Raw genomic sequence first — 24202 nt, 5'->3', positions numbered from 1 at the left:
TGGATCCATCCCTTTTGGCCGATCTGTTAGTTGTATCAGGCTGGGTAAAGAAGGAGTTGGGTTCTGTCAATTCAGTCAAAGTATCCAGAGATGGACTTGTGTAGAGTTTTTGCGTATCTGCTGCTCAGTGGGAGAGGACGCTGCATGTTTCGAGACTCGGGATGAAAGTGGTGTTATGCTTTGCTCTCCGGAGCAGAGCACTGAAAGGAGTGATGAAGGGTGGGGTTGAGTGTTAAGGTGAATCAACTGAAGTTGGGGATCCCTGCATTTGGTGCGACGCTGACCCGGTGCGGTGGTGAGCGCGAGACTGAGGAGAACCTGTCTGTTCTTTTAAGTTTTGATGCAGTGTTTTGATGTGCTTGCTGGATAAAGTCATGGTAGGGTATATAACATTGGAGGCTGCTGGGAGGACGGCTCATAATAATGTCTGGAATGGAGTCAATGGAATGGTATCAAACACATGGAAACCTCATCTTTGACGTGTTTGATACCATTCCATTGACTCCATTCCAGACTTTATAAGCCATCCTCCCCTCAGCAGCCTCCACTGTATTTAAGTTATCCCGTGAGAGCTTTTGTTCCGAACCCACCATGGTGTTTCATGTTCCGAGTTCATAGTTATGTTGCATCAGTATGTAGGAGGGCGATTGCGAGGTGTGTTGTTTTGTTGGAAAAGGTGGAGCGTTTCAATTGTGGGAGTGACCATGTTGCTGGGGATCAGAAATGTCCTGTGCAAGTAAGACAGATTTACATGTCCAGGGTGAGAGCAGTGCAGAAAGTGTCATATGCTGAGGCAGTGAGGAAAGTATAGGATGGTGGGCAAAGGGTGAGGGAGCCTGAGAAGATCCCTGTGAGAAGTAGCCAAGTACAGAGTGACCTGAACAGTTTGTGTAAGGTTGGCTTGTTGCCGTTTATTGCTATGGTTATTAATTGTACAGCACAGATGGAAAGGAAATACCAGAAGATTGAATTGGTTGCAGCAGCAGATACGTTTTGGGGAATCAGAGATTTTAGTGCAGAACAACTACAGGTGGTTTGGTTTTGAGAGAAGGGGTTTCAGCCTACTAGGCTGATGGCCTGGAGTAGGTTCTGTTGGGGCCAAAGTAGTGGGAAGGTATGGTGGGATGTATTGGGGATAGTGGAATATACACTGAGTGTACAAAACATTAGGAGAACCTGCTCTTTCCATGACATCAACTGACCAGGTAAATCCAGGTGAAAGCTATGATCCCTTATTGATGTCACCTGTTAAATCCACTTCAATCAGTGTAGTTGGAGGGGAGGAGACAGGTTAAATAATGATTTTTAAGCCTTAAAACAATTGTGACATGGATTGTGTATGTGTGCCATTCAGAGGATGAATGGGCAAGATAAAAGATGTAAGTGCCTTTGAACGGGGTATGGTAGTAGGTGCCAGGCGCACGGGTTTGAGTGTGTCAAGAACTGCAACGCTGCTGTTTTTTTTTTTCACTCAACAGTTTCCCGTGTGTATCAAGAATGGTCCACCACCCAACTTGATACAACTGTGGGAAGCATTGAAGTCTCCATGGGCCAGCATCCCTGTGGAATGCTTTCGACACTTTGTAGTCCATGCCTGATGAATTGAGGCTGTTCTGAGGACAAAAGGGGGTGCAACACTATGAGGAAGGTGTTGCTAAGGTTTTCTACATTCAGTGTAGATGGAGGTGCAGTATCCTTTTTTTCCCCCATTTCCCTTTTGCCTTTTTTTTGTGAACAAATATGTTATGCACTTTCCAAACTCAAAGGCAGCAATACGCAACATAGCGTCTAGTCTGCCGGAAAGCTACACGAAGAAGATGTCCAGTCTGCCTTGGTCCCTATGGCCACATTCACTTCAATCCTCCAGAAGAGGGCGCATAGTCATTTTATTTTTTCTTCGTCCCTAATGGGAAGAGTGGAGGATTGGAACGTTCTCTTCATGATGTGGCAAATCTGGCTGGCTGCTCGATCGCAGATTAAAAATAATGGAGTCCCCCTACATGCTAAATTTGCTCAACTTTGGGAATATACTTTTTTTTGCGCTCTATTGCAGTACAACTTTTTTTCACAGCATTGCAATCACATTTTTTTTCAATTATGGAAAGTTTGACGTATTTTAATATTGTATTATTTATACAGCATTTATTTTTAACTTTACACAAAGACTGGTGTGTTGAAAGCTATTGTGTATGCTATATTTGAAGAAATACACTTTTAAGTCTTCAAAACATAAATAGGTCTCTTGTGCTGGGCAATGGGTTTAATACTGGTTACTCCACCCACTCCTTTCAATCAAACGCAATATATGGGATACTTATTGGCTTGTAGAGAACGTTTCTACCTGTCTCAGCTAAAGTGGGGTGGGAAATACTCAGTAGGGTCTCTACTGTGACTGTGTTGTACATACCCAGCAACACTTCACCCCCCCCTGAACATGGGATACATATTGGCTTGTAGAATCTAACCACTGCCTGACCCTACCCTGCTGCCTGCCCCCTCCAGTCCCTCCACCAACACCAGACCTCAGTGACCAATTCCCTTCTCCTACTCTCAGCTTTCTGGTATGTGTTAGAAAATTGATTAAATAAATAACAGTTCTCATCAATCTACACACAATCTACACACAATACCCCCATAATGACAAAGCGAAACAGTTTTTTTAATACATTTTTGGAATTACAGAAATACCTTATGTAAATAAGTATTCAGACCCTTTGCTATGAGACTCAAAGTTTCCATTGATTATCTTTGAGATGTTGCTGCAACTTGATTGAAGTCCACCTGTGGTAAATTCAATTGATTGGACATTATTTGGAAAGGCACACACCTGTCTATAGAAGGTCCCACAGTTGACAGTGCATGTCAGAGCAAAAACCAAGTCATGATGTCGATGGAATTGTCCATAGAGCTCCAAGACAGGATTGTGTCGAAGCACAGATCTGGGAAAGGGCACCAAAACATTTATGCAGCATTGAAGGACCCCAAGAACACACATCAGTCTTAAATGGAAGAAGTTTGGAACCACTAAGACTCTTCCTAGAGATGGCTGCCTGGCCAAACTGAGCAATCGGGGGAGAGGGACATTGGTAGGGGGTGACCAAGAACCCGATGATCACTCAGGCAGAGCTCAGAAGTTTTTCTCATCTCTGCAGCACTCCACCGATCAGGCCTTTATGGTAGAGTGGCCAGACGGAAGCCACTACTCAGTTAAAGGCACATGACAGCCCGCTTGAAGTTTGCCAAAAGGCACCATAAGGACTCTCAGACCATGAGAAACAATAATCAATCAATCAAATGTATTTATGAAGCCCTTTTTACATCAGTAGATGTCACAAAGTGCTGTACAGAAACCCAGCCTAAAACCCCAAAACAGCAAGCAATGCAGATGTAGAAGCACAGTGGCTAGGAAAAACTCCCTAGAAAGGCAGGAACCTAGGAAGAAACCTAGAGAGGAACCAGGCTCTGAGGGGTGGCCAGTCCTCTTCTGGCTGTGCCAGGTGGAGATTTTAAGAGTATGTGGCCATTAAGGCACGATTGTTCTTAAAAATGTTCAAACGTTCAAAGATGACCAGCAGGGTTGTAGATTGTGCAACAGGTCAGTACCTCAGGAGTAAATGTAATTTGGCTTTTCATAGCCAAGCATTCAGAGGTCGAGACAGCAGGTGCAGTATGGAGAGAGAGGGAGTTGAAAACAGCAAGTCAGGGACCTGGTAGAACGTCCAGTGAACAGATCATGGTTCCATAGCCGCAGGCAGAACAGTTGAAAATGGAGCAGCAGCACTACCAGGTGGACTGGGGACGGCCAGGATTCATCAGACCAGGTAGTCCTGAGGCATTGTCCCAGGGTTCAGATCCTCTGGGAGGGGAGGGGAGGGAGGGAAGGAGGAGGAGGAGGAGGAGAGAGAGAGAGAGAGAGAGAGAGAGAGAAAATTAGAGGGAGCATACTTAAATTCACACAGGACACCAGATATAACAGACTGACTGCAGCACATAGACTATTGCAGCATAGATACTGGAGGCTGAGACAGGGGGTCGGGGGACACTGTGGCCCCTTCTGACAATACCCCTGGAAAGGGCCAACCAGGCAGGATGTAACCCCACACACTTTGCCAAAGCACAGCCCCCACACAACTAGAGCGATATCAACAGACCACCAACTTACTACCCTGAGACAAGGCTGAGTATAGCCCACAATGATCTCCTCCACAGCACAAGCCCGAGGGACCGCAAAACCAGACAGGAAGATCACGTCTGTGACTCAACCCACTGAATTGATGAATCCCTCTTAGGGATGGCATGGAAGAGCACTAGTAAGCCAGTGACTCAGCCCCCATTATTGGGTCAGAGGCAGAGATTCACAGTGGAGGGGAGCTAGCCAGGCAGAGACAGCCAGGGCGGGTTGTCGCTCCAGCGCCTTGCTGTTCACCTTCACACCCCTGGGCCAGACTACACTCAATCATAGGACCTACTGAAGAGATGAGTCTTCAATAAAGACTTAAAGGTTGAGACCGAGTCTGCGTCTCTCACATGGATAGGCAGACCATTCCATAAAAATTGAGCTCTATAGGAGAAAGCCCTGACTCCAGCTGTTTGTTTAGAAATTCAAAGGACAATAAGGAGGCCTGCGTCTTGTTACTGTAGCGTACGTGTAGGTATGCACGGCAGGACCAAATCGGAGTGATAGGTAGGGGAAAGCCCATGTAATGCTTTGTAGTTTAGCAGTAAAACCTTGAAATAAGCCCTAGCCTTAACAGCTATGTTTAGCACTAACTGAAGTTTATTTAGTGCTTTATCCGGCTAGCCAGAGATTACAGCATTGCAGTAGTCTAATCTAGAAGTGATACAAGCATGAATGAGCTTTTCTGGATAATTTTTGGACAAAAAGTTTCAGATTGTCTCCGGTCTGATGACCTGAATGCCAAGTGTCACATCTGGAGGAAACCTTGCAGCATCCCCACGGTGAAGCATGGTGGTGGTAGCATCATGCTGTGGGGATGTTTTTCAGCGGCAGGGACTGGCAGACTAGTCAGGATTGTGGGAAAGATGAACGGAGAAAAGTACAGAGAGATCCTTGATGAAAACCTGCTCCAGAGCGCACAAGACCTCAGACTGCGGCTAAGGTTAATCTTCCAGGGTGAACAGGAGTGACTTTGGGACTCGTCTCTGAATGTCCATGAGTGGCCCAGTCAGAGCCGTGACTTGAACCTGATCGAACATCTCTGGAGAGACCTGAAATAGCTGTTCAGCAATGCTCCCCATCCAACCTGACAGAGCTTGAGAGGATCTGCAGAGAAGAATGGGAGAAACTCCTCAAATACAGGTGTGCGAAGCTTGTAGTGTCATACCCAAGAAGACTCGAGGCTGTAATTGCTGTCAGTGATTCAACAAAGTACTAAGTAAAGGATCTGAATACTTATGTAAATGTAAGTTTTCAGTTTTTATTTTGTATAAATTTGCTAAGATTTCTAAACCAGTTTATGCTTTGTCATTATGGAGTATTGTGTTAAGTTTGATGACGGGGGGACATTTTAATACATTTTAGAATAAGGCTGTAACGTAACAAAATGTAGAAAAAGTCAAGGGGTCTGAATACTTTCCAAATGCACTGTATAAACCAATAGCAACATGATTTTACTAGATTACTGCCTAAAAATGACTTTTTGTCAGGCTAAGCGATTGACCTGATGCATTTTTTTGAATGTGTAAACATGCACCCATTACCATCACCATTAGGTTAATCTAGGTGGTTGAAAGGTATGCCAGTCCATCATTGTGTCTGTCTTTGTGTACATTTCATTTCACACTGGAAGTAAACAGGGTAAGCAAAAAAAATATTTGTGTTTTGTCTTTACAACTGATATTAAACACAACAGTACATTAATGTATTGTTTTGGAATGACTATAATGTATAGGACTAAATGCACATGTCTATAACACAGTCCCCCTCCAAAACTACACATATTTGGTAAGTAGAGACCCTACTGAGTATTTCCGACCTCAATTTAGCTGAACCAGGAATAATTGTTTTCTCTCTACAGCCAAATATTCTCAACATATCAGTGTTAACATTGCATTGATTCATTCATTACTGGAGGTAGAAAAATGTTTTTTTTTAAACAATATTTTTTATTACATTTTTTATTTTAATATATTTGAATGAGTTATCTACATTGCAATGTTTTGAAATGTGGGCTTTTATTTGGAAGTTTTCTTCATTACCGTACGAGTGACGTCATCGTTTCCGCTGCTGGAAGGCGAGCTTCCTGTGTGCTGAGATCTCAATCAGAAGTCAATTCGATTCGTTTTTACCGCCTCTCCTCCGCGAGTAGGACGGGTTTATCACGGCAATACACAACTGTTTCCGTGACTGAACGATGGCAGTGAACCTAAGCAAAAACGGCATTGCCCTGACAAATGCCTACAAGGAGGTGGTAGATGAGAAATCCAACACCAATTGGTAAGGACAGTAGCATCGCAGGAAAGCTCGCTAACGTTATCTAGCTATCTAATTGCATCGCCATCAAATGGTGCATCCGCTATTTTTAGTTAGCTAGCTACGTTAGCTCCTTGGTTAACAGCATTTAATTTATCTTGTCTATCATGTAAGTTAGTTAGCTGGCTTGCTTGTTGTGCAATAACGTATTTTGTATCAACGAAACAGTATAATTATTATTGCCATGTTCGTACAGTAGCCAATTATACAAATCGGATGACCATGTCATGTTGTCTGCCAATTTCCTTAGCGTTTTAGCTTGCTAGTTAGCTAAGTAAGGATGATGCTAGATAACATTAGTAGCTACGTCAGCGGTTTGTGGTTTTTATTTGGTTGATTTCTTAGGTTGTCGCAATGCCTAAATATTGCATGCACCTAACGTTAACCAGCTAATTTTAGCTAAAGAAAAGTACTTGGAGCAAATGATTTCACTCGTCATTTGAGGTTCAAATGAAACCTGTTGGTGGAAGTGTTTAAAGATCAAGATGACCTGAATTAATTAATTAACCTGGTTTACCTCTCAAGAGGTTTATCAAACCCAGAGGGTTTCATTCTTAGCACACTTCCTATTGCTGAATGGGGACCAGACTCTCAGAAGTGTTTTTTTAAAACCATATAATTACATAGTTCACTATTACAGGATCTCAGTTGCTCACGTTAATGGTCTGCTCCAAAGTTATGCAGTTCAACCCAGTGTCATGTTTTTGTTTGATCAGGGCACATCACCTAAACAGGATGCTATTCTGCAATAACTTTTTAAGCAGTGGCTAAGTGTTACATGGATGTGAACAATGATGTTGACAGTATGGTAGCCTAATAAGCAGTGTAAACAACAATCTACTATTTGCGATGCTAGTGTGATCCTGTAACCTGGCATTCTTCTCTGCAGGGCATTGTACACCTACGAGGGGAACACTAATGATATCCGATTGGCAGAGAAGGGAGGTGAGTGTGGTACACAGGAACTTAGAAAGGCTCCAACATTTAAATGTTTTCCGTTTGGAATTGAGTCTGCAATGTTGTCTAAGATTATCATCACCTTAACTTATGGTGTGCTACTGAATTGCTCTCCAAGCACAGTAAAGCAATTTAAAAGATGAAAGCAAAGGTAGTAAGTAGTTTGCAGTAGGTGCGTCTTTTATTGTTTCAATAAGAACAACTTTTATATGTGAAAAGATAGGTAGCAACCAAAGCATGTATAATGCAGGAAGAATCTTACAGCACATACCCTGTCAAAAACGGAACATGTTGAAAGTGCCTACGGGCATTATTGTCTGCCATGTAGCCATATTGTATACAAAATGTAAGCTTTACACAGTAATGTACATTACTTTGCATAGAACATACATTCTACAATGTGACAACATTATGATACTTTTTCAGATGGTGGACTGGAGGAACTGGTGGAGGAACTTAGCAGCGGGAAAATTATGTATGCGTTCTGTCGTGTCCAGGACCCAAACTCTGGCCTGTGCAAATATGTCCTCATCAACTGGGTGAGTGCTGTGGTACGCTCCCTTTTCTTCTGAAGGTGGCACTCCTCTGTATTTTTAAATTTAAATTGAATGATGCTCATGACTATTTGTGTTTCAGACTGGAGAAGGTGTGAAAGATGCCCGGAAAGGACTATGTGCGAATCATGTCAGCTCCATGGCAAATTTTCTCAAGGTATTTAATTTGGCATGTTATAGACATTTTCTCCACACAGACAACTTGTGGTTTAGCTAAGGAAGAAAATCCACTGGATGCAACTTTTTGTGTGTACACTTGTAACACTGGCCTCAACAGGATATGAAATGTATAGCTATTGCAGGAAAGGAATAGACACCTCTGTAAGTGCCGGTAATAGCATGTTGGTGTTTAAGATAGGTCGGTCAAAGTTAATGCGTGACATGTTTATTGGCACATTTTTTGACTGTGTTAAGCTATTAAAACATTCTGGTGTAGATCATTTTGTGTTTCCGTCTCTGACAATTAAACCATAGTATGCACTGTTTTTTAAATGGATAAAGGCCCAAATCGCTATGGCTGAAATTGAGCAAATCCAAACATTTTGATTAATCGCGATTAATGCCATTAACTCAATTATTTTAATCGTTTGACAGCCCTAGTTTGAGTTAAGCAGCAGCAGTTGGAGGCTGCTTTGGGTGAAGTTGTGGTTTCTAAATCGGCGCTTGAAGTAGTCCCAGTTATCGGTTGTTATCATGAAAGTCACCTTGCTAACTGCATGTCAACAAAATCTATGGGTGGTGGCTGTCAGATATCAAATATCCCTCATACGGACAGCCCTTTCATGGCCTTATCTGGAATTTGTGATGTGTGTTATTTGTAGCTAAAATGTCTGCTGTAATTCCAGGGCGCCCATGTCACAATAAATGCCCGTGCAGAGGAGGATGTGGAACCTGAGGCTATTATGCAAAAGGTGGGCAAGGCCTCGGGGGCCAACTATAGCTTCCACAAAGAGTCCAACAAGTTCCGAGACGCTGGTCCCCAGGGACCTGTGGTATGTACCAAAAAAACAGCATCTTATCCTTTTTAGAGATTAAAACATTTTAGTTGTGCATTATGAGCTTGTTTCCTCATTTTATCAGGATCTGTGCATACATTATGTTGGAAAGTGAGGCAAGTTGTGTTGTGGTCGAATGATATGCTCTCATATAGCTAATTTGTTTCGGTAATAACTTCTCTGCCTGTGGACGTTTTGGTTAGATTTACTGCACAAGCCTGCGGATGAACAGCCTCTGGTAAGACACGTGGCGGGGGCCTATGTGTATATGTAAACAACAGCTGGTGCACGATATCTAAGGAAGTCTCTAGGTTTTGCTTGCCTGAGGTAGAGTGTCTCATGATAAGCTGTAGACCATACTATCTACCCAGAGTTTTCATCTGTATTTTTCGTAGCTGTCAGACCACCACAGACCATAATTCTATCCTCCTGATTCCTACTTACAAGCAAAAATGTCATCAGGAAGCACCAGTGACTCTGTCTATACATTTTTTTTTTAAGTGGTCAGATGAAGCAGATGCTAAACTATAGGACTGTTTTGCTAGCACAGACTGGAATATGTTCCGGGATTCTTCCGATGGCATTGGAGTACACCACATCAGTCACTGGCTTTATCAATAAGTGCATCGAGGACGTCGTCCCCACAGTGATTGTACGTACATACCCCAACCAGAAGCCATGAATTACAGGCAACATTCGCACTGAGCTAAAGGGTAGAGGTGATGCTTTCAAGGAGTGAGACTTTAACCTGGAAGCTTATAAGAAAACCCGCTATGCCCTCCTCCGAACCATCAAACAGGCAATAACGTCGTCAATATAAAAGGTAAACAAGAAAGGCACTCTCTCTGGTCGCGCGCTTGAAAAAGCTCTGACACGGCAGGGTCAACTCATTCAGACTGCTCTTACTCCCTCATTTTTCAGAATACAAGCCTGAAACAATTTCTAAAGACTGTTGACATCTAGTGGACGGCATAGGAACTGCAATTTGTGTCCTAAGTCAATGGATACTGTAATGGCATTGAATAGAAAACTACAACAACAACAACAAAGTCCTACTTCCCGAATGGATTTTTCTCAGGTTTTCGTCTGCCATATCAGTACTGTTATACTCACAGACATTATTTTAACAGTTTTGGAAACTTTAGAGTGTTTTCTATCCAAATCTACTAATTACATGCATATCCTATCTTCTGGGCCTGAGTAGAAGGCAGTTTAATTTTGGCATGCTTTTCATCCAAAATTCCAAATGCTGCCCCCTACCCTAGAGAAGTTAAAGCTTGGTCGTAACTGGGTCTTCGAAATGGACAATTACCCTAAGCATACTTTCAAAGTTGTGGCAAAATGGCTTAAGGACAACAAAGTATTGGAGTGGCCTTCACAAAGCCCTGACCTCAATCCTATAGAAAATGTATTGGCATAACTGAAAAAGCGTGTGTGAGCAAGGAGGCCTAAAAACCTGACTCAGTTACACCAGCTCTGTCAGGAGGAATGGGCCAAAATTTACCCAACTTATTGTGGGAAGCTGTTTGAAGACTACTCAAAATGTTTGACCCAAGTTAAACAATTTAAGGCAATGCTACCAAATACAAATTGAGTGTATGTAAACTTCTGACCCACTGGGAATGTGATGAAATAAATAAATAATTATTTCTACTATTATTCTGACATTTCACATTCTTAAAATAAAGTGGTGATCCTGACTGACCTAAGACCGGGAACTTTTACTAGCTTTAAATGTCAGGAATTGTGAACAACGGAGTTTAAATGTATTTGGCTAAGGTGTATGTAAACTTCCGACTTCAACTGTATTTGAGAATGCTATTCACTGACTACAACTCAGCGTTCAACACCATAGTGCCCTCAAAGATCATCACTAAGCTTAGGACCCTGGGTCTAAACACCTCCGTCTGCAACTGGTTCCTGGACTTTCTGACGGACTGCCCCCAGGTGGTAAGGCACAACCACCATACTGATCCTCAACACTGGGGCCCCTCAGGGGTGCGTGCTCAGCCCCCTCCTGTACTCCCTGTTCACTCATGACTGCACAGCCAGGCCCGACTCCAACACCGTCATTAAGTTTGCTGATGACACAACAGTGGTAGGCCTGATCACCGACAATTATAAGACTGCCTACAGGGAGGTGGTCAGAGACCTGACCATGTTGTGAAAGGACAACAACCTCTCCCTCAACGTGATCAAGACAAGGGAGATGATTGTGGACTGCAGGAATAGGAGGACTGAGCACGCCTCCATTCTCATCGACGGGGTTGTAGTGGAGCAGGTTGAGAGCTTCAAGTTCCTTGGCATCCACATCGCCAACAAACTAACATGATCCAAGTACACCAAGACAGTCGTGAAGAGGGCATGTCAACTTATTCCCCCTCAGGAGACTGAAAAGATTTGGCGCAGGTCCTCAGATCCTCAAAAGGTTCTACAGTTGCACCATCAAGAGCATCCTGACGGGTTGTATCACTGCTTGGTATGGCAACTGCTCGGCCTCCGACCGCAAGGCACTACGGAGGGTAGTGCATACGGCTCAGTATACCACCGGGGCCAACCCTCCTGCCATCCAGGACCTCTATACCAGGCGGTGTCAGAGGAAGGCCCTAAAAATTCAGACTCCAGGCACCCTAGTCATACTGTTCTCTCCTACCGCATGGCAAGCTGTACCTTGAGCGCCAAGTCTAGGTCCAAGAGGCTTCTAAACAGCTTCTACCCTCCTCCCCCTTCTACGATGTTGCTACTCTCTTATTATCTATGCATAGTCGTTTTAATAACTCTACCTACATGTACATATTACCTAAATTACAACAACACCGGTGCCCCTGCACATTGGCTCTGTACTGGTACCCCCTGTATATAGCCCCACTATTGTAATTTACTGCTGTTCCTTTATTTGTTATTCTTATCTTACTTTTAATTTTTTTATTTTCTTAACTGCATTGTTGGTTAATGGCTTGTAAGTATGCATTTCACTGTTGTATTCAGCGCATGTGACAAATAAAATCTGATTTGATGAGTTTTTTTAGTGTGAGTTAGTTTTCAATGTGTTGGTTGTTGTGATGGTGCAGCTGGTTGTTTACAATGACTCGTCTGCAGTAGAATTCAGACGTTTAGTTGGGGCTCATGATTGGTGGCCAGGGCTGGAGCCAACGAAACCAGGCCAGACAAGGCAGGTTGTTTTAAAGCCTGTTAACTCCCCCATAATAAACCAACATGCTGCGTCAGTATTGGATCCGGGTAGGGGTTGGTGTCCAGGAGTGACAACTTGTTTGGAGCATAGGAGATTTTTGTTGTTCTCTAACACATTTTGTTATGACAGGGCTCTGTCTATCAGAAGACCAACGCTATGTCTGAAATCAAACGCACCAATAAAGACAACTTCTGGGCGCAGGCAGAGGTAAGCCAGCTTCAACACCTTTCTCCCACTACAGGGACTCACTGATCCTCTACAGACTGGTTATATTTGTTTGATCATAGCTCAGCGTGTTCTGGTGTCATGTGGCCGTTATGACACATTTTACATTACCCTAACCTTGTGCTCATGGCCAATGTGTCTGTCTCAGAAAGATGAGGAGAAGCGGCGACAGGAGGAGCGCTGCAAGGCAGACGAGGAGCGCCAGAAGCTGGAGAAAGACAGGAAGGATCGAGAGGCCAAGGAGGCAACTCTCAGAGAGAAGAGAGACAAGGAAAGGGCCTCTATGATCGACCAGCAGAAGTGAGTAAAACTGTGGTTAGTTCACTTAGCTGTTGGTTATCTAGCTGACCTTATTGACAGACTGGTTTGCATTGTCTACTTCCTTCTTTTAACAACCATTTGTTTAACAGGAAGTACCAGCAGCAGCAGGAAGCTGAGAGCAGAGAAGATGAGAAACAACAATGGGTGAGTTTTCTGCTGGCTTACAGCAGGACATGCCTGCAGTCTGAGGAGAATCAGTTCAAATCAGTTCTGTTATGTTTAACTGGTAGTTTATCCTCATGTGGGAGGCAGTAGGTCAGTCTGCAACATGCACCCCACCTCAATTATGTTTTTAAATGTCAAAGCACAAATTTAGGACATAATATTAGCACAAGAACAAACTAAACAGAACCATTAGGTGTAGCCTCTGAGGTAGTGTTCAATTATGTGTGATGCACCATCAGGAGGAGCAGGAGAAGGACTTCCAGGCAACTCAGAAGAAAGGGATGAAGCGTGGTGAATCTGTGGAGAAAGCCAATGTGAGTTCAAATCAAATCAAATTTATTTATATAGCCCTTCGTACATCAGCTGATATCTCAAAGTGCTGTACAGAAACCCAGCCTAAAACCCCAAACAGCAAGCAATGCAGGTGTAGAAGCACGGTGCCTAGGAAAAACTCCCTAGAAAGGCCAAAACCTAGGAAGAAACCTAGAGGAACCAGGCTATGTGGGGTGGCCAGTCCTCTTCTGGATGTGCCGGGTGGAGATTATAACAGAACATGGCCAAGATGTTCAAATGTTCATAAATGACCAGCATGGTCGAATAATAATAAGGCAGAACAGTTGAAACTGGAGCAGCAGCACGGCCAGGTGAACTGGGGACAGCAAGGAGTCATCATGTCAGGTAGTCCTGGGGCATGGTCCTAGGGCTCAGGTCCTCCGAGAGAGAGAAAGAAAGAGAGAAGGAGAGAATTAGAGAACGCACACTTAGATTCACACAGGACACCGAATAGGACAGGAGAAGTACTCCAGATATAACAAACTGACCCTAGCCCCCCGACACAAACTACTGCAGCATAAATACTGGAGGCTGAGACAGGAGGGGTCAGGAGACACTGTGGCCCCATCCGAGGACACCCCCGGACAGGGCCAAACAGGAAGGATATAACCCCACCCACTTTGCCAAAGCACAGCCCCCACACCACTAGAGGGATATCTTCAACCACCAACTTACCATCCTGAGACAAGGCTGAGTATAGCCCACAAAGATCTCCGCCATGGCACAACCCAAGGGGGGGCGCCAACCCAGACAGGATGACCACATCAGTTAATCAACCCACTCAGGTGGCGCACCCCTTCCAGGGACGGCATGAGAGAGCCCCAGTAAGCCAGTGACTCAGCCCCTGTAATAGGGTTAGAGGCAGAGAATCCCAGTGGAAAGAGGGGAACCGGCCAGGCAGAGACAGCAAGGGCGGTTCGTTGCTCCAGAGCCTTTCCGTTCACCTTCCCACTCCTGGGCCAGACTACACTCAATCATATGACCCACTGAAGAGATGAGTCTTCAGTAAAGACTTAAAGGTTGAGACCGAGTTTGCGTCTCTGACATGGGTAGGCAGACCGTTCCATAAAAATGGAGCTCTATAGGAGAAAGCACTGCCTCCAGCTGTTTGCTTAGAAATTCTAGGGACAATTAGGAGGCCTGCGTCTTGTGACCGTAGCGTACGTGTAGGTATGTACGGCAGGACCAAATCAGAGAGAGAGGTAGGAGCAAGCCCATGTAATGCTTTGTAGGTTAGCAGTAAAACCTTGAAATCAGCCCTTGCTTTGACAGGAAGCCAGTGTAGAGAGGCTAGCACTGGAGTAATATGATAAAAAATTTTGGTTCTATTCAGGATTCTAGCAGCCGTATTTAGCACCAACTGAAGTTTATTTAGTGCTTTATCCGGGTAGCCGGAAAGTAGAGCATTGCAGTCTAACCTAGAAGTGACAAAAGCATGGATTAATTTTTCTGCATCATTTTTAAATGTGATTGTCCAAATTCTCCCTATACGCTTACTCAGAACTGCTTCCCTTTTCAATGACTCGATCAAACCTGTTCTTTGCTTGAATCCAAAGTCTCCACAGTTTAACTTAGTAATTTTCCTGTCTGTACATTCTTTATCTTCTACATTTTCTTTAGACATAATAAAGAAATTGTACATGTTTTTTCATACTGTAGGATCAGGGGTAAGCAACTAGTTTCAGCCGGGGGCTGATTTTTGTTTGAGGGAATGATTTGGGGGATGGAAAATAATTTGTATAAGAATTTGGACACTACACATTGATCACAACTAAAAGCAACAAGATTGTATTTCAAATCAAAGTTTATTTGTCACGTGTGCCGAATACAACGGGTGTACAGTGAAATGCTTACTTACAGGCTCTAACCAACAGTGCAAAAAAGGTATTAGGTGAACAATGGATAAGTAAAAAAATAAAACAACAGTGAAAAATAAGTTGCAAGGCTATATACAGTAGCGAGGCTATAACAGTAGCGAGGCTACATACAGGCACCAGTTAGTCGGCCTGATTGAGGGAGTATGTACATGTAGATATGGTTAAGGTGACTATGCATATATGATCAAGAGAGAGTAGCAGCAGCGTAAAAGAGTGGTTGGGGGGCATGGGCACACAATGCAAATAGTCCGGGTAGCCATTTGATTACCTGTTCAGGAATATTTTGGCTTGGGGGTAAAAACTGTTGAGAAGCCTTTTTGTCTTAGACTTGGCACTCGGGTACCACTTGCCATGCGGTAGTAGATAGAACAGTCTTTGACTGGGTTGGTTGAGTTCTTTGACAATTTTTAGGGCATTCCTCTGACACCGCCTGGCGTAGAGGTCCTAGATGGCAGGCAGCTTAGCCCAAGTGATGTATTGGGCCGTACACACTACCCTCTAGTGCCTTGCGGTCGGAGGCCGAGCAATTGCCGTACCAGGCAGGGATGCAACAGTCAGAATTCTCTCTGTTGCAGCTGTAGAACCTTTTGAGGATCTGAGGACCCATGCCAAATCTTTTTAGTTTCCTGAGGGGGAATAAGCTTTGTCGTGCCATCTTCACGATCGTCTTGGTGTGTTTGGACCATTCTAGTTTGTTGATGTGGACACCAAGGAACGTGAAGCTCTCAACCTGCTCCACTACAGCCCTGTCGATGAGAATGTGTTCGTGCTCAGTCCTCCTTTTCCTGTAGTCCACAATCATCTCCTTAGTCTTGGTTACGTTGAGGGATAGGTGATTATTCTGGCACCACCCGGCCAGATCTCTGACCTCCTCCCTGTAGGCTGTCTCGTCATTGTCGTCAGCAAACTTAATGATGGTGTTGGAGTCGTGCCTGGCCATGCAGTCATGGGTGAACAGGGAGTACAGGAGGGGGCTAAGCACTACCCCTGGGGAGCTCCAGTGTTGAGGATCAGTGTGGCAGATGTGTTGCTACCTACCCTCACCACCTGGGGGTGGCCCGTCAGGAAGTCCAGGATACAGTTGCAGAGGGAGGTGTTTAGTCCCAGGATCCTTAGCTTAGTGATGAGCTTTGAGGGCACTATGGTGTTGAACGCTGAGCTGTAGTCAATGAATAGCATTCTCACATAAGTGTTCCTTTTGTCCAGGTTGGAAAGGGTAGTGTGGAGTGCAATAGAGATTGCATCATCTGTTGATCTGTTTGGGTGGTATGCAAATTGGAGTGGGTCTCGGATTTCTGTGATAATGGTGTTAATGTGAGCCATGACCAGCCTTTCAAAACACTTAATGGCTACAGACATGAGTGCTATGGGTCTGTAGTCATTTAGGCAGGTTGCCTTTGTGTTCTTGGGCACAGGGACTATGGTGGTCTGCTTGAAACATGTTGGTATTACAGGCTCAATCAGGGACATGTTGAAAATGTCAGTGAAGACACCTGCCAATTGGTCAGCACATGCCCGGAGCACACGTCCTGGTAATCCGTCTGGCCCCACATCCTTGTGAATGTTGACCTGTTTAAAGGTCTTACTCACGTCGGCTATGGAGAGTGTGATCACACAGTTGTCCGGAACAGCTGATGCTCTCATGCATGCCTCAGTGCTGCTTGCCTCGAAGCGAGCATAGAAGTGATTTAGCTCGTCTGGTAGGCTCATGTCACCGGGCAGCTCGGAACTGTGCTTCCCTTTGTAGTCTGTAATTGTTTGCAAGCCCTGCCACATAAGACGAGCATCGGAGCCAGTGTAGTATGATTCAATCTTTGCCCTGTATTGACGCTTTGCCTGTTTGAATGTTCGTTGGAGGGCATTGCCCCTTGAAAGGGGCAGCTCTGCCCTTTAGCTCAATGTTGCCTGTAATCCATGGCTTCTGGTTGGGGTATGTACGTACAGTCACTGTTGGGATGACGTCCTCGATGCACTTATTGATAAAGCCAGTGACTGATGTCGTGTACTCCTCAATGCCATCGGAAGAATCCCGGAACATGTTCTAGTCTGTGATAGCAAAATAGTCCCGTAGTTTCGCATCTGCTTCATCTGAGCACTTTTTTATAGAACGAGTGCTTCCTGCTTTTTTTAAAATTTGAAAATAACATTTTCATACCATGATTACATTGAGACACGATCACAGACACTGCATGACCAGAAGTGTGTGGACATCTGCTCGTCGAACATCTCATTCCAAAATCATGGGCATTAATATGGAGTTGGTCCACCACTTTGCTGCTATAACAGCCTCCACTCTTCTGGGAAGACTTTCCACTAGATTTTAGAACATTGTTGCAGGGAGTTAGTGAGGTCAGGCACTTATGCTTTATATACCTGTCAGCAACGGGTGTGGCTGAAATAGCCGAATCCACTTATTTGAACGGGTGTCCACATACTTTTGTGTGTGTGTAACACACATACACAAATCAGATTACTTCGAGGTAGAAAGGAGTTGAAGCACTCAACAAAAAAAAGCAGGATTTGATTTCATTTAGCTCCCTCTAATCCATTGTACAGGATGTGAACAGGTGACTGACGTTTTAAGGTCAAGCTGACGTCGTCCTCAGAGTGATCTAACCTTTGTGCTTAGCTCCTATTTATAGCCTAGTGGCCCATTGAGACACAACAATGTAAGAAAATAATGATGACGCTTTGGATTTACCACCTGTTCCCAGGTGGTAAACTTTTTATTATTGGCTGACCAATACATATGTTTTTTACCACCCGAGAACAGGGAAAGAATATAAAATCCAGAGCGTCATTAATTGTAGCACAACAAATGTTATATACATGCTCAAATGCATCTGTGGTGCTGCTTATATTGGTCAAATTATACGAGCATTAAAACTCTGCATTGCACACAAGGCTGACAATAGGCCGGCCCTCCATGTACTGAGTCTTACACCCCTGGGCTTAACAATGAGTTTTCACTGTCCTCGTTTCTTTAATGTTCTTGCTTAGATTTTTGGTGTCGCTGTGTTTCCGGATTCACAAACAAATATAAATGTATATTTTGACATGGCCTATTTATTAACGAGACACACTATTTCTCTTATTATTTGTAGTTTTTTTGTGCTACAATTTGCCATTTACCTTATGTTTCAATTATAATTTTCTTACATTGTTGTGTCTCAATGGGCCACCAGGCTATAAATGGTCAGGCCACTCTGATGAAGACTTCAACTTGACCTCTGTCAGTCACCTGTTTGCGTCCTGTACAATGGATTAAAGAGAGCTAAAATATATAAATCTTGTGCTCCAACTAATTTCTACCTAGAATTTGGGACGTTTTTCTTGTTAAGAACGTCTCATGATTTTTGTTGTTGAGCACCCCTCCTTTCCTTTGTTTGCTGAAGCGTGAAAGCCCACCTGAACTAATTTTTGCCTGAATTCCGGGCCAGGTTTTGCTAACCCCTGCTGTAGATCATGCCATTTTGCTTATCAGCAGTGAATTTCACTGGGGTGTTAAACTACTAAGAGTTCTGAGCTGAGAAGGTAAAAATCCCATGAGCCCCTGAGCGATGCAATTAACCCTGGGGTTGGGTTAAATTCCGGAGACACATTTCAGTTGAATGCATTCAGTTGTACAACTGACTAGGTATCCCCCATTCCCTTCCCTTTCTATAGCTCTACAGTGGCCAGTGTGCATGTCTGACTCTCACTGTGTGTTTCAGGAGGCAGCCAATCTGATCTCACAGCGCTCTATGAACCCCAGAGAGATGTTCAAGCAGAGAGAGAAGGGCATGGACACCCCTGCTGCTGCCCACGCCACTGCCAGCCCCCAGCCAGGTAGGCTACTAATTCAATACAACTGTTTGCTATTAATATGACAAGTGTAGTTCCTAATGAGGATTTTAGATTATTCTGTCAAATGTTTCTGCCATGGGTGTTTCATAAATGTACCTGCTAGCTATCTGTCAGGTGTGGGGGAGATCAGGGGATTGTCTGGGCCATGTTGAAACATGCAGGAGGAGATTTTTATTGTATTACTCTGCCTTCATCAGCTTTAACTCATTGTCAGACACAGACTGTCTCGTATCACATCTTGTCTCTAGACCACATCTGCTTTGTGTTGTCTACTCTGCTGGGTAACCTCTCCGGCCAATGTGTATGTCTGTCTGCTCTGGTGTGTGTTTCTCAGGGCGTTTGCAAAGCCCTTTTCTCTCTAAGCAACCATGTGAGCCTGAGCCATCCCGCTCGCCCCTGCGCCAAGCCTCCCCACTTTCTGCAGGCTCTGCCTCTCCTGTCCCTGCTGCAGGTCTGAGCTCACTCATACCACTGACACAAACTGACCCTGCCCTATCTCACACACACACACAGAGAGAGAGAAATACTTCACACATGGGTGACTGTGTGACATACAAGAGATGTTTCGGTCCAATCTCTACCTGATGCTGCTCCCTTTCAATCAATCAGTCCAAATTATTGACCTAATGCTACTCCATTTGCTTTCTTGTTACTGCAATTTAACGTCACCCTGAGGCTCATGCCCATGATTAGACCACTGTACCTCATCATGCCCACATTAGATCACTGTAGCCAAGGCCTCCCGAGCATCGTATTGCTAGCTGTGCCACTAGAGATTCTGGGTTCAAGTCCAGGCTCTGTCCCAGCCGGCCGCGACCGGGAGACCCACGGGGTGGCGCACAATTGGCCCAGCGTCATCCGGGTTAGGGGAGGGTTTGGCAGGCAGGGATGTCCTTGTCCCATCGCGCTAGGACTCCTGTGGCGGCCCATGGGCAGTGCACGGGCCAAAAGGTATATCTCACTGGTCATCCCCAAAGCCAACACCTCCTTTCAGTTGCCAGCCAGCCTCTCCTTCTAGTTATCTGCTGCCAATGATTGGAACGAATTGCAAAAGTTGCTGAAGCTGGAGACTTATATTTCCCTCACTAACTTTGAACATCAGCTATTTGAGCAGCTAACTGATCACTGCAGCTGTACGTATCCCATCTGTAAATAGCCCACCCAATCTACCTACCTCATCCCCATATTGTTTGTATTTACTTTTCTGAAATTTTGCAAACCAGTATTTCTACTTCCACATCATCATCTGCACAGCTATCACTCCAGTGTTAATTAGCTAAATTGTAATTACTTCGCTACTATTTATTGCCTTAACACCTCATGCCATTTGCACACACTGTATATAGACTTTCTTTTTTTCCCCATTGTGTTACTGACTGTACGCTTGTTCATTCCATGTGTAACTGTGTTGTTCTTGTCGCACTGCTTTGCTTTATCTTGGCCAGGTTGCAGTTGTAAATGAACTTGTTCTCAACTAGCCTACCTGGTTAAATAAAGGTAAAATAACATAAAAAATTAACACCGAATGGTTAAGGTTTAGAATAGGCTTAGAACAAAAATATTAAACAACTTTCTATCACTGGAATCGAACATGCAACCAATGGAATCAGAGGCAGATGCACCCTATCAAAACCGAAACCTACTTGAAGTTAACAGTGCTCACAGTGGCTGGTTTCCACGTCATCTCCTGATGTCCTCAGCCATGGATGAATGTTGACTTCTGACTTGTATCACGGGTGACCTGGCTGATATATTCAGTTTCTGAATATTTCTGAGTGCATGCCTTAGTATATGTGTACATTTGTGGCCATCTGTGTGTATCTGTGCTCCTATATCATGTGTGTGTATATCTTAATAAGAACCCAGTGTGGATGAGCTCGTTGTGGATGAGTCATCCCAGTCTGAGTGCTTGGATGAGCAGGATGCAACCCCTGTTCAGGATGCAGTCCCTGAGGAACAGTGGCAAGATGAAGGTGGGCCCTACTCCAAATGCACCTCAGTCTGAACACAGAACAGTCATTCATCTCATCTGTGAATCATCATGACCATTTCTCTGGACACATTTCTAAGTTACTTTGTATTCTGGATCCCTGCTGCTGCTGCCACCTGTTGGTGGAGGGAGATGGTCTTTAAAAAAATACAATTGACCTTTTTCCCTTTTTCAGTGAAGGCACCAGCTCCTCCCACTCAGCACAACCATCCCACAGAGCCACCCCAAAATGATCTCTATGAGGAGCCCCCACAGGTGAATATTTGTCATTGCACATGTGAGAATCATTCCGCAAGGGTGAGGATTTAATTATAAACGGAGACAACATACGTTTTGTAATCTGAAAATACTTTCTCATTATTCAAATGCCATTCATGTCAAAAGAAGATGTAATGGGTAATATTTGCAGTTGAACGTAACACTTGAAGGGCATTCTCAGAGGTACAGCACCCCTTGTTGTTCCCTCAGGTGGAAGAGAACACATTTGAGGTGCCTGCAGGGGAGAAGATGGACCGAGGTGTCTGTGCCAGGGCTCTATACGACTACCAGGCTGGTAAGCATCATCACAGCCTACACAAAAATTTCAGCTGATACTCGGTCCACTGAACTGGTTCTGTATGTGACAAATGTGTAACCGTGACGTTTTGCCCCAAAACGGAGAATCGATATGGGTGGAACTGCTAGTAGGAAACTGGCAGTCTGTGAGGGAATAGACACCGTCAAATAATACCATAAGTATATCTGAATGGGCATAGTGACCTGAAGTATTGCTCCTCTTTTCATTCCACAGCTGATGACACAGAGATCTCCTTCGATCCTGACGACATCATCACTGGCATCGAGATGATTGACGAGGGCTGGTGGCGGGGCTACAGCCCAGACGGGCATTTTGGAATGTTCCCAGCCAATTACGTGGAGGTTATTTAGGTCCATACCTCACCCACTCACTAGATCAGCATATTGGAGGCAGAATAGAAAAGACCCCCCCCAGAAGAATTTGGCAGTAGGAAAACTGCTTGGTCCAGAACACAGCAGGACAGAAGTAACTCAACAGTGAACCCTTTAGAATAGTTTGCTGAACTGAATCTGCCACATTATGGACCAATATATGAACAATAACCATGGGACCAGGGGTCGCGCAAATCTATCCCTGTTGAAGGAAGCAATTCAATTATGTTGTTGATGTTGTGAGGCGTTAGATGGCATAGTTTAGGTTTTGATGAAAACCCATATACTGGCCAACCCCAAACTGAATCTCTCACCTTTTAATGTGATGCAGTAAATTGTCAGGCTTTTCAGATTTTCAATTCAAGTTTCCATTGCGAACATTAATAGCACTTGTAGATCACATTCCTTAAAAAGTGAATCCAGTTTTGTTCCAGATATACTATTTTTGTTATTTGTAGCATTCACTCCTGTTGGGTTCAGGATAATATTTCATAGCTCACATAATGGTACCAACTATGATCTTTGGCCTTTTTTTGCCTTTTCCTCAGACTAATATTTTATGTGAGTATTTCTTTGTCAGAAATGATTTTGCTTGAAAGGAATCCTGTGTGAATTTCCAACAGTAGTTTGGTATTGCAGTGGAATTGATTATTAGAAAACCAAAAGGTTCTATATTTGCTATGCTCTCTGGGTGGCTGAACTTGAGGGAAAATAGGGGTGTAAATAATGACAATCATATTCTTGTGAAATACTTTTATTTTTTTAATACCGCTGAAGTCCGTAAGTTTACATACACTTAGGTTGTACTCATTAAAATACAGTTTTGGCAAGTCTGTTAGGACATCTATTTTGTGCATGACACAAGTCATTTTTCCAACAATTGTTTACAGACAGATTATTTCACTTATAATTCACTGTATCACAATTCCAGTGGGTCAGAAGTTTACATACACTAAGTTGACTGCCTTTAAACGGCTTGGAAAATTCCAGAAAATGATGTCATGGCTTTAGAAGCTTCTGATAGGCTAATTGACATCATTTGAGTCAATTGGAGGTGTACCTGTGGATGTATTTCAAGACCTTTCTTCAAACTCTGTGCCTCTTTGATTGACATCATGGGAAAATCAAAAGAAATCAGCCAAGAACTCAAACTTGTAGACCTCCAAGTCTGGTTCATCCTTGGGAGCAATTTCCAAACGCCTGAAGGTACCACGTTCATCTGTACAAACAATAGTATGCAAGTATAAACACCATGGGACCATGCAGCTGTCATACCGCTCAGGAAGGAGACGTGTTCTTTCTCTTAGAGATGAATGCACTTTGGTGCAAAAAGTGCAAATCAATCCCAGAACAAAAGCAAAGGACCTTGTGAAGATGCTGGAGGAAACGGGTACAAACGTATCTATATCCACAGTCAAATGAGTCCTATATCGACATAACCTGAAAGGCCGCTCAGCAAGGAAGAAGCCACTGCTCCAAAACCGCCATAAAAAAGCCAGACTACGGTTTGCAACTGCACATGGGGACAAATATTGTACTTTTTGTCATCTGGTCTGATGAAACATAAATAGAACAGTTTGGCCATAATGACCATCGTTATGTTTGGAGAAAAAAGGGGGATGCTTGCAAGCCGAAGAACACCATCCCAACTGTGAAGCACGGGGGTGGCAGCATCATGTTGTGGGGGTGCTTTGCTGCAGGAGGGACTGGTGCACTTCACAAAATAGATGGCATCATGAGAAAGAAAAATTATGTGGATATATTAAAGCAACATCTCAAGACATCAGTCGGGAAGTTAAAGCTTGGTCGCAAATGGGTCTTCCAAATGGACAATGACCCCCAGCATACTTCCAAAGTTTTTTGCAAAATGGCTTAAGGACAAGAAAGTCGAGGTATTGGAGTGGCCATCAGAAAGCCCTGATCTCAATCCTATTGAAAATTTGTGGGCAGAACTGGAAAAGGTGTGTGCGAGCAAGGAAGCCAACAAACCTGACTCTGTTACACCAGCTCTGTCAGGAGGAATGGGCCAAAGTTCACCCAACTTATTGTGGGAAGCTTGTGGAAGGCTACCCAAAACATTTGACCCAAGTTAAACAATTTAATGGCAATGCTACCAAATATTGAATATCTGACCCCCTGGGAATGTGATGAAAGAAATAATTCTCTACTATTATTCTGACATTTCACAATCTTAAAATAAAGTGGTGATCCTAACTGACCTAAGATAGGGAATTCTAACTACGATTAAATGTCAGGAATTGTAAAAAACTGAGTTTAAATGTATTTGGCTAAGGTGTATGTAAAC

The 24202-nt window shown here is 43.9% G+C and overlaps 1 protein-coding gene across 5 annotated transcripts; it reads left to right on the top strand.

Annotated features, from left to right (window-relative positions):
• Window positions 1–6255: 6255 nt before the first annotated feature.
• On the top strand, window positions 6256–22727 carry dbnlb (drebrin-like b). 5 transcript variants are annotated; one of them, XM_024417562.2, is made up of 15 exons: window positions 6257–6457; window positions 7383–7438; window positions 7877–7989; window positions 8087–8161; window positions 8850–8996; window positions 12322–12399; window positions 12566–12717; window positions 12828–12882; window positions 13143–13217; window positions 18827–18941; window positions 19294–19410; window positions 20819–20932; window positions 21125–21204; window positions 21418–21502; window positions 21740–22727. In XM_024417562.2, exons 1-15 carry the CDS (start codon window positions 6375–6377, stop codon window positions 21874–21876), a joined length of 1482 nt encoding a protein of 493 aa, XP_024273330.2. In that variant the 5' UTR covers window positions 6257–6374; the 3' UTR covers window positions 21877–22727. The 5 variants fall into 5 exon arrangements, with proteins under 5 accessions (XP_024273331.2, XP_024273330.2, XP_042176518.1 ...); XM_024417563.2 differs by lacking the exon at window positions 13143–13217 and having other exon boundaries at window positions 6256–6457; XM_024417564.2 differs by lacking the exon at window positions 19294–19410 and having other exon boundaries at window positions 6258–6457.
• Window positions 22728–24202: the final 1475 nt, after the last annotated feature.

The sequence above is a fragment of the Oncorhynchus tshawytscha genome, linkage group LG04, assembly GCF_018296145.1.
Source record: "Oncorhynchus tshawytscha isolate Ot180627B linkage group LG04, Otsh_v2.0, whole genome shotgun sequence".
Taxonomy (NCBI): Eukaryota; Metazoa; Chordata; class Actinopteri; order Salmoniformes; family Salmonidae; genus Oncorhynchus; species Oncorhynchus tshawytscha.
This window is presented reverse-complemented; position numbering and strand designations above follow the sequence as displayed.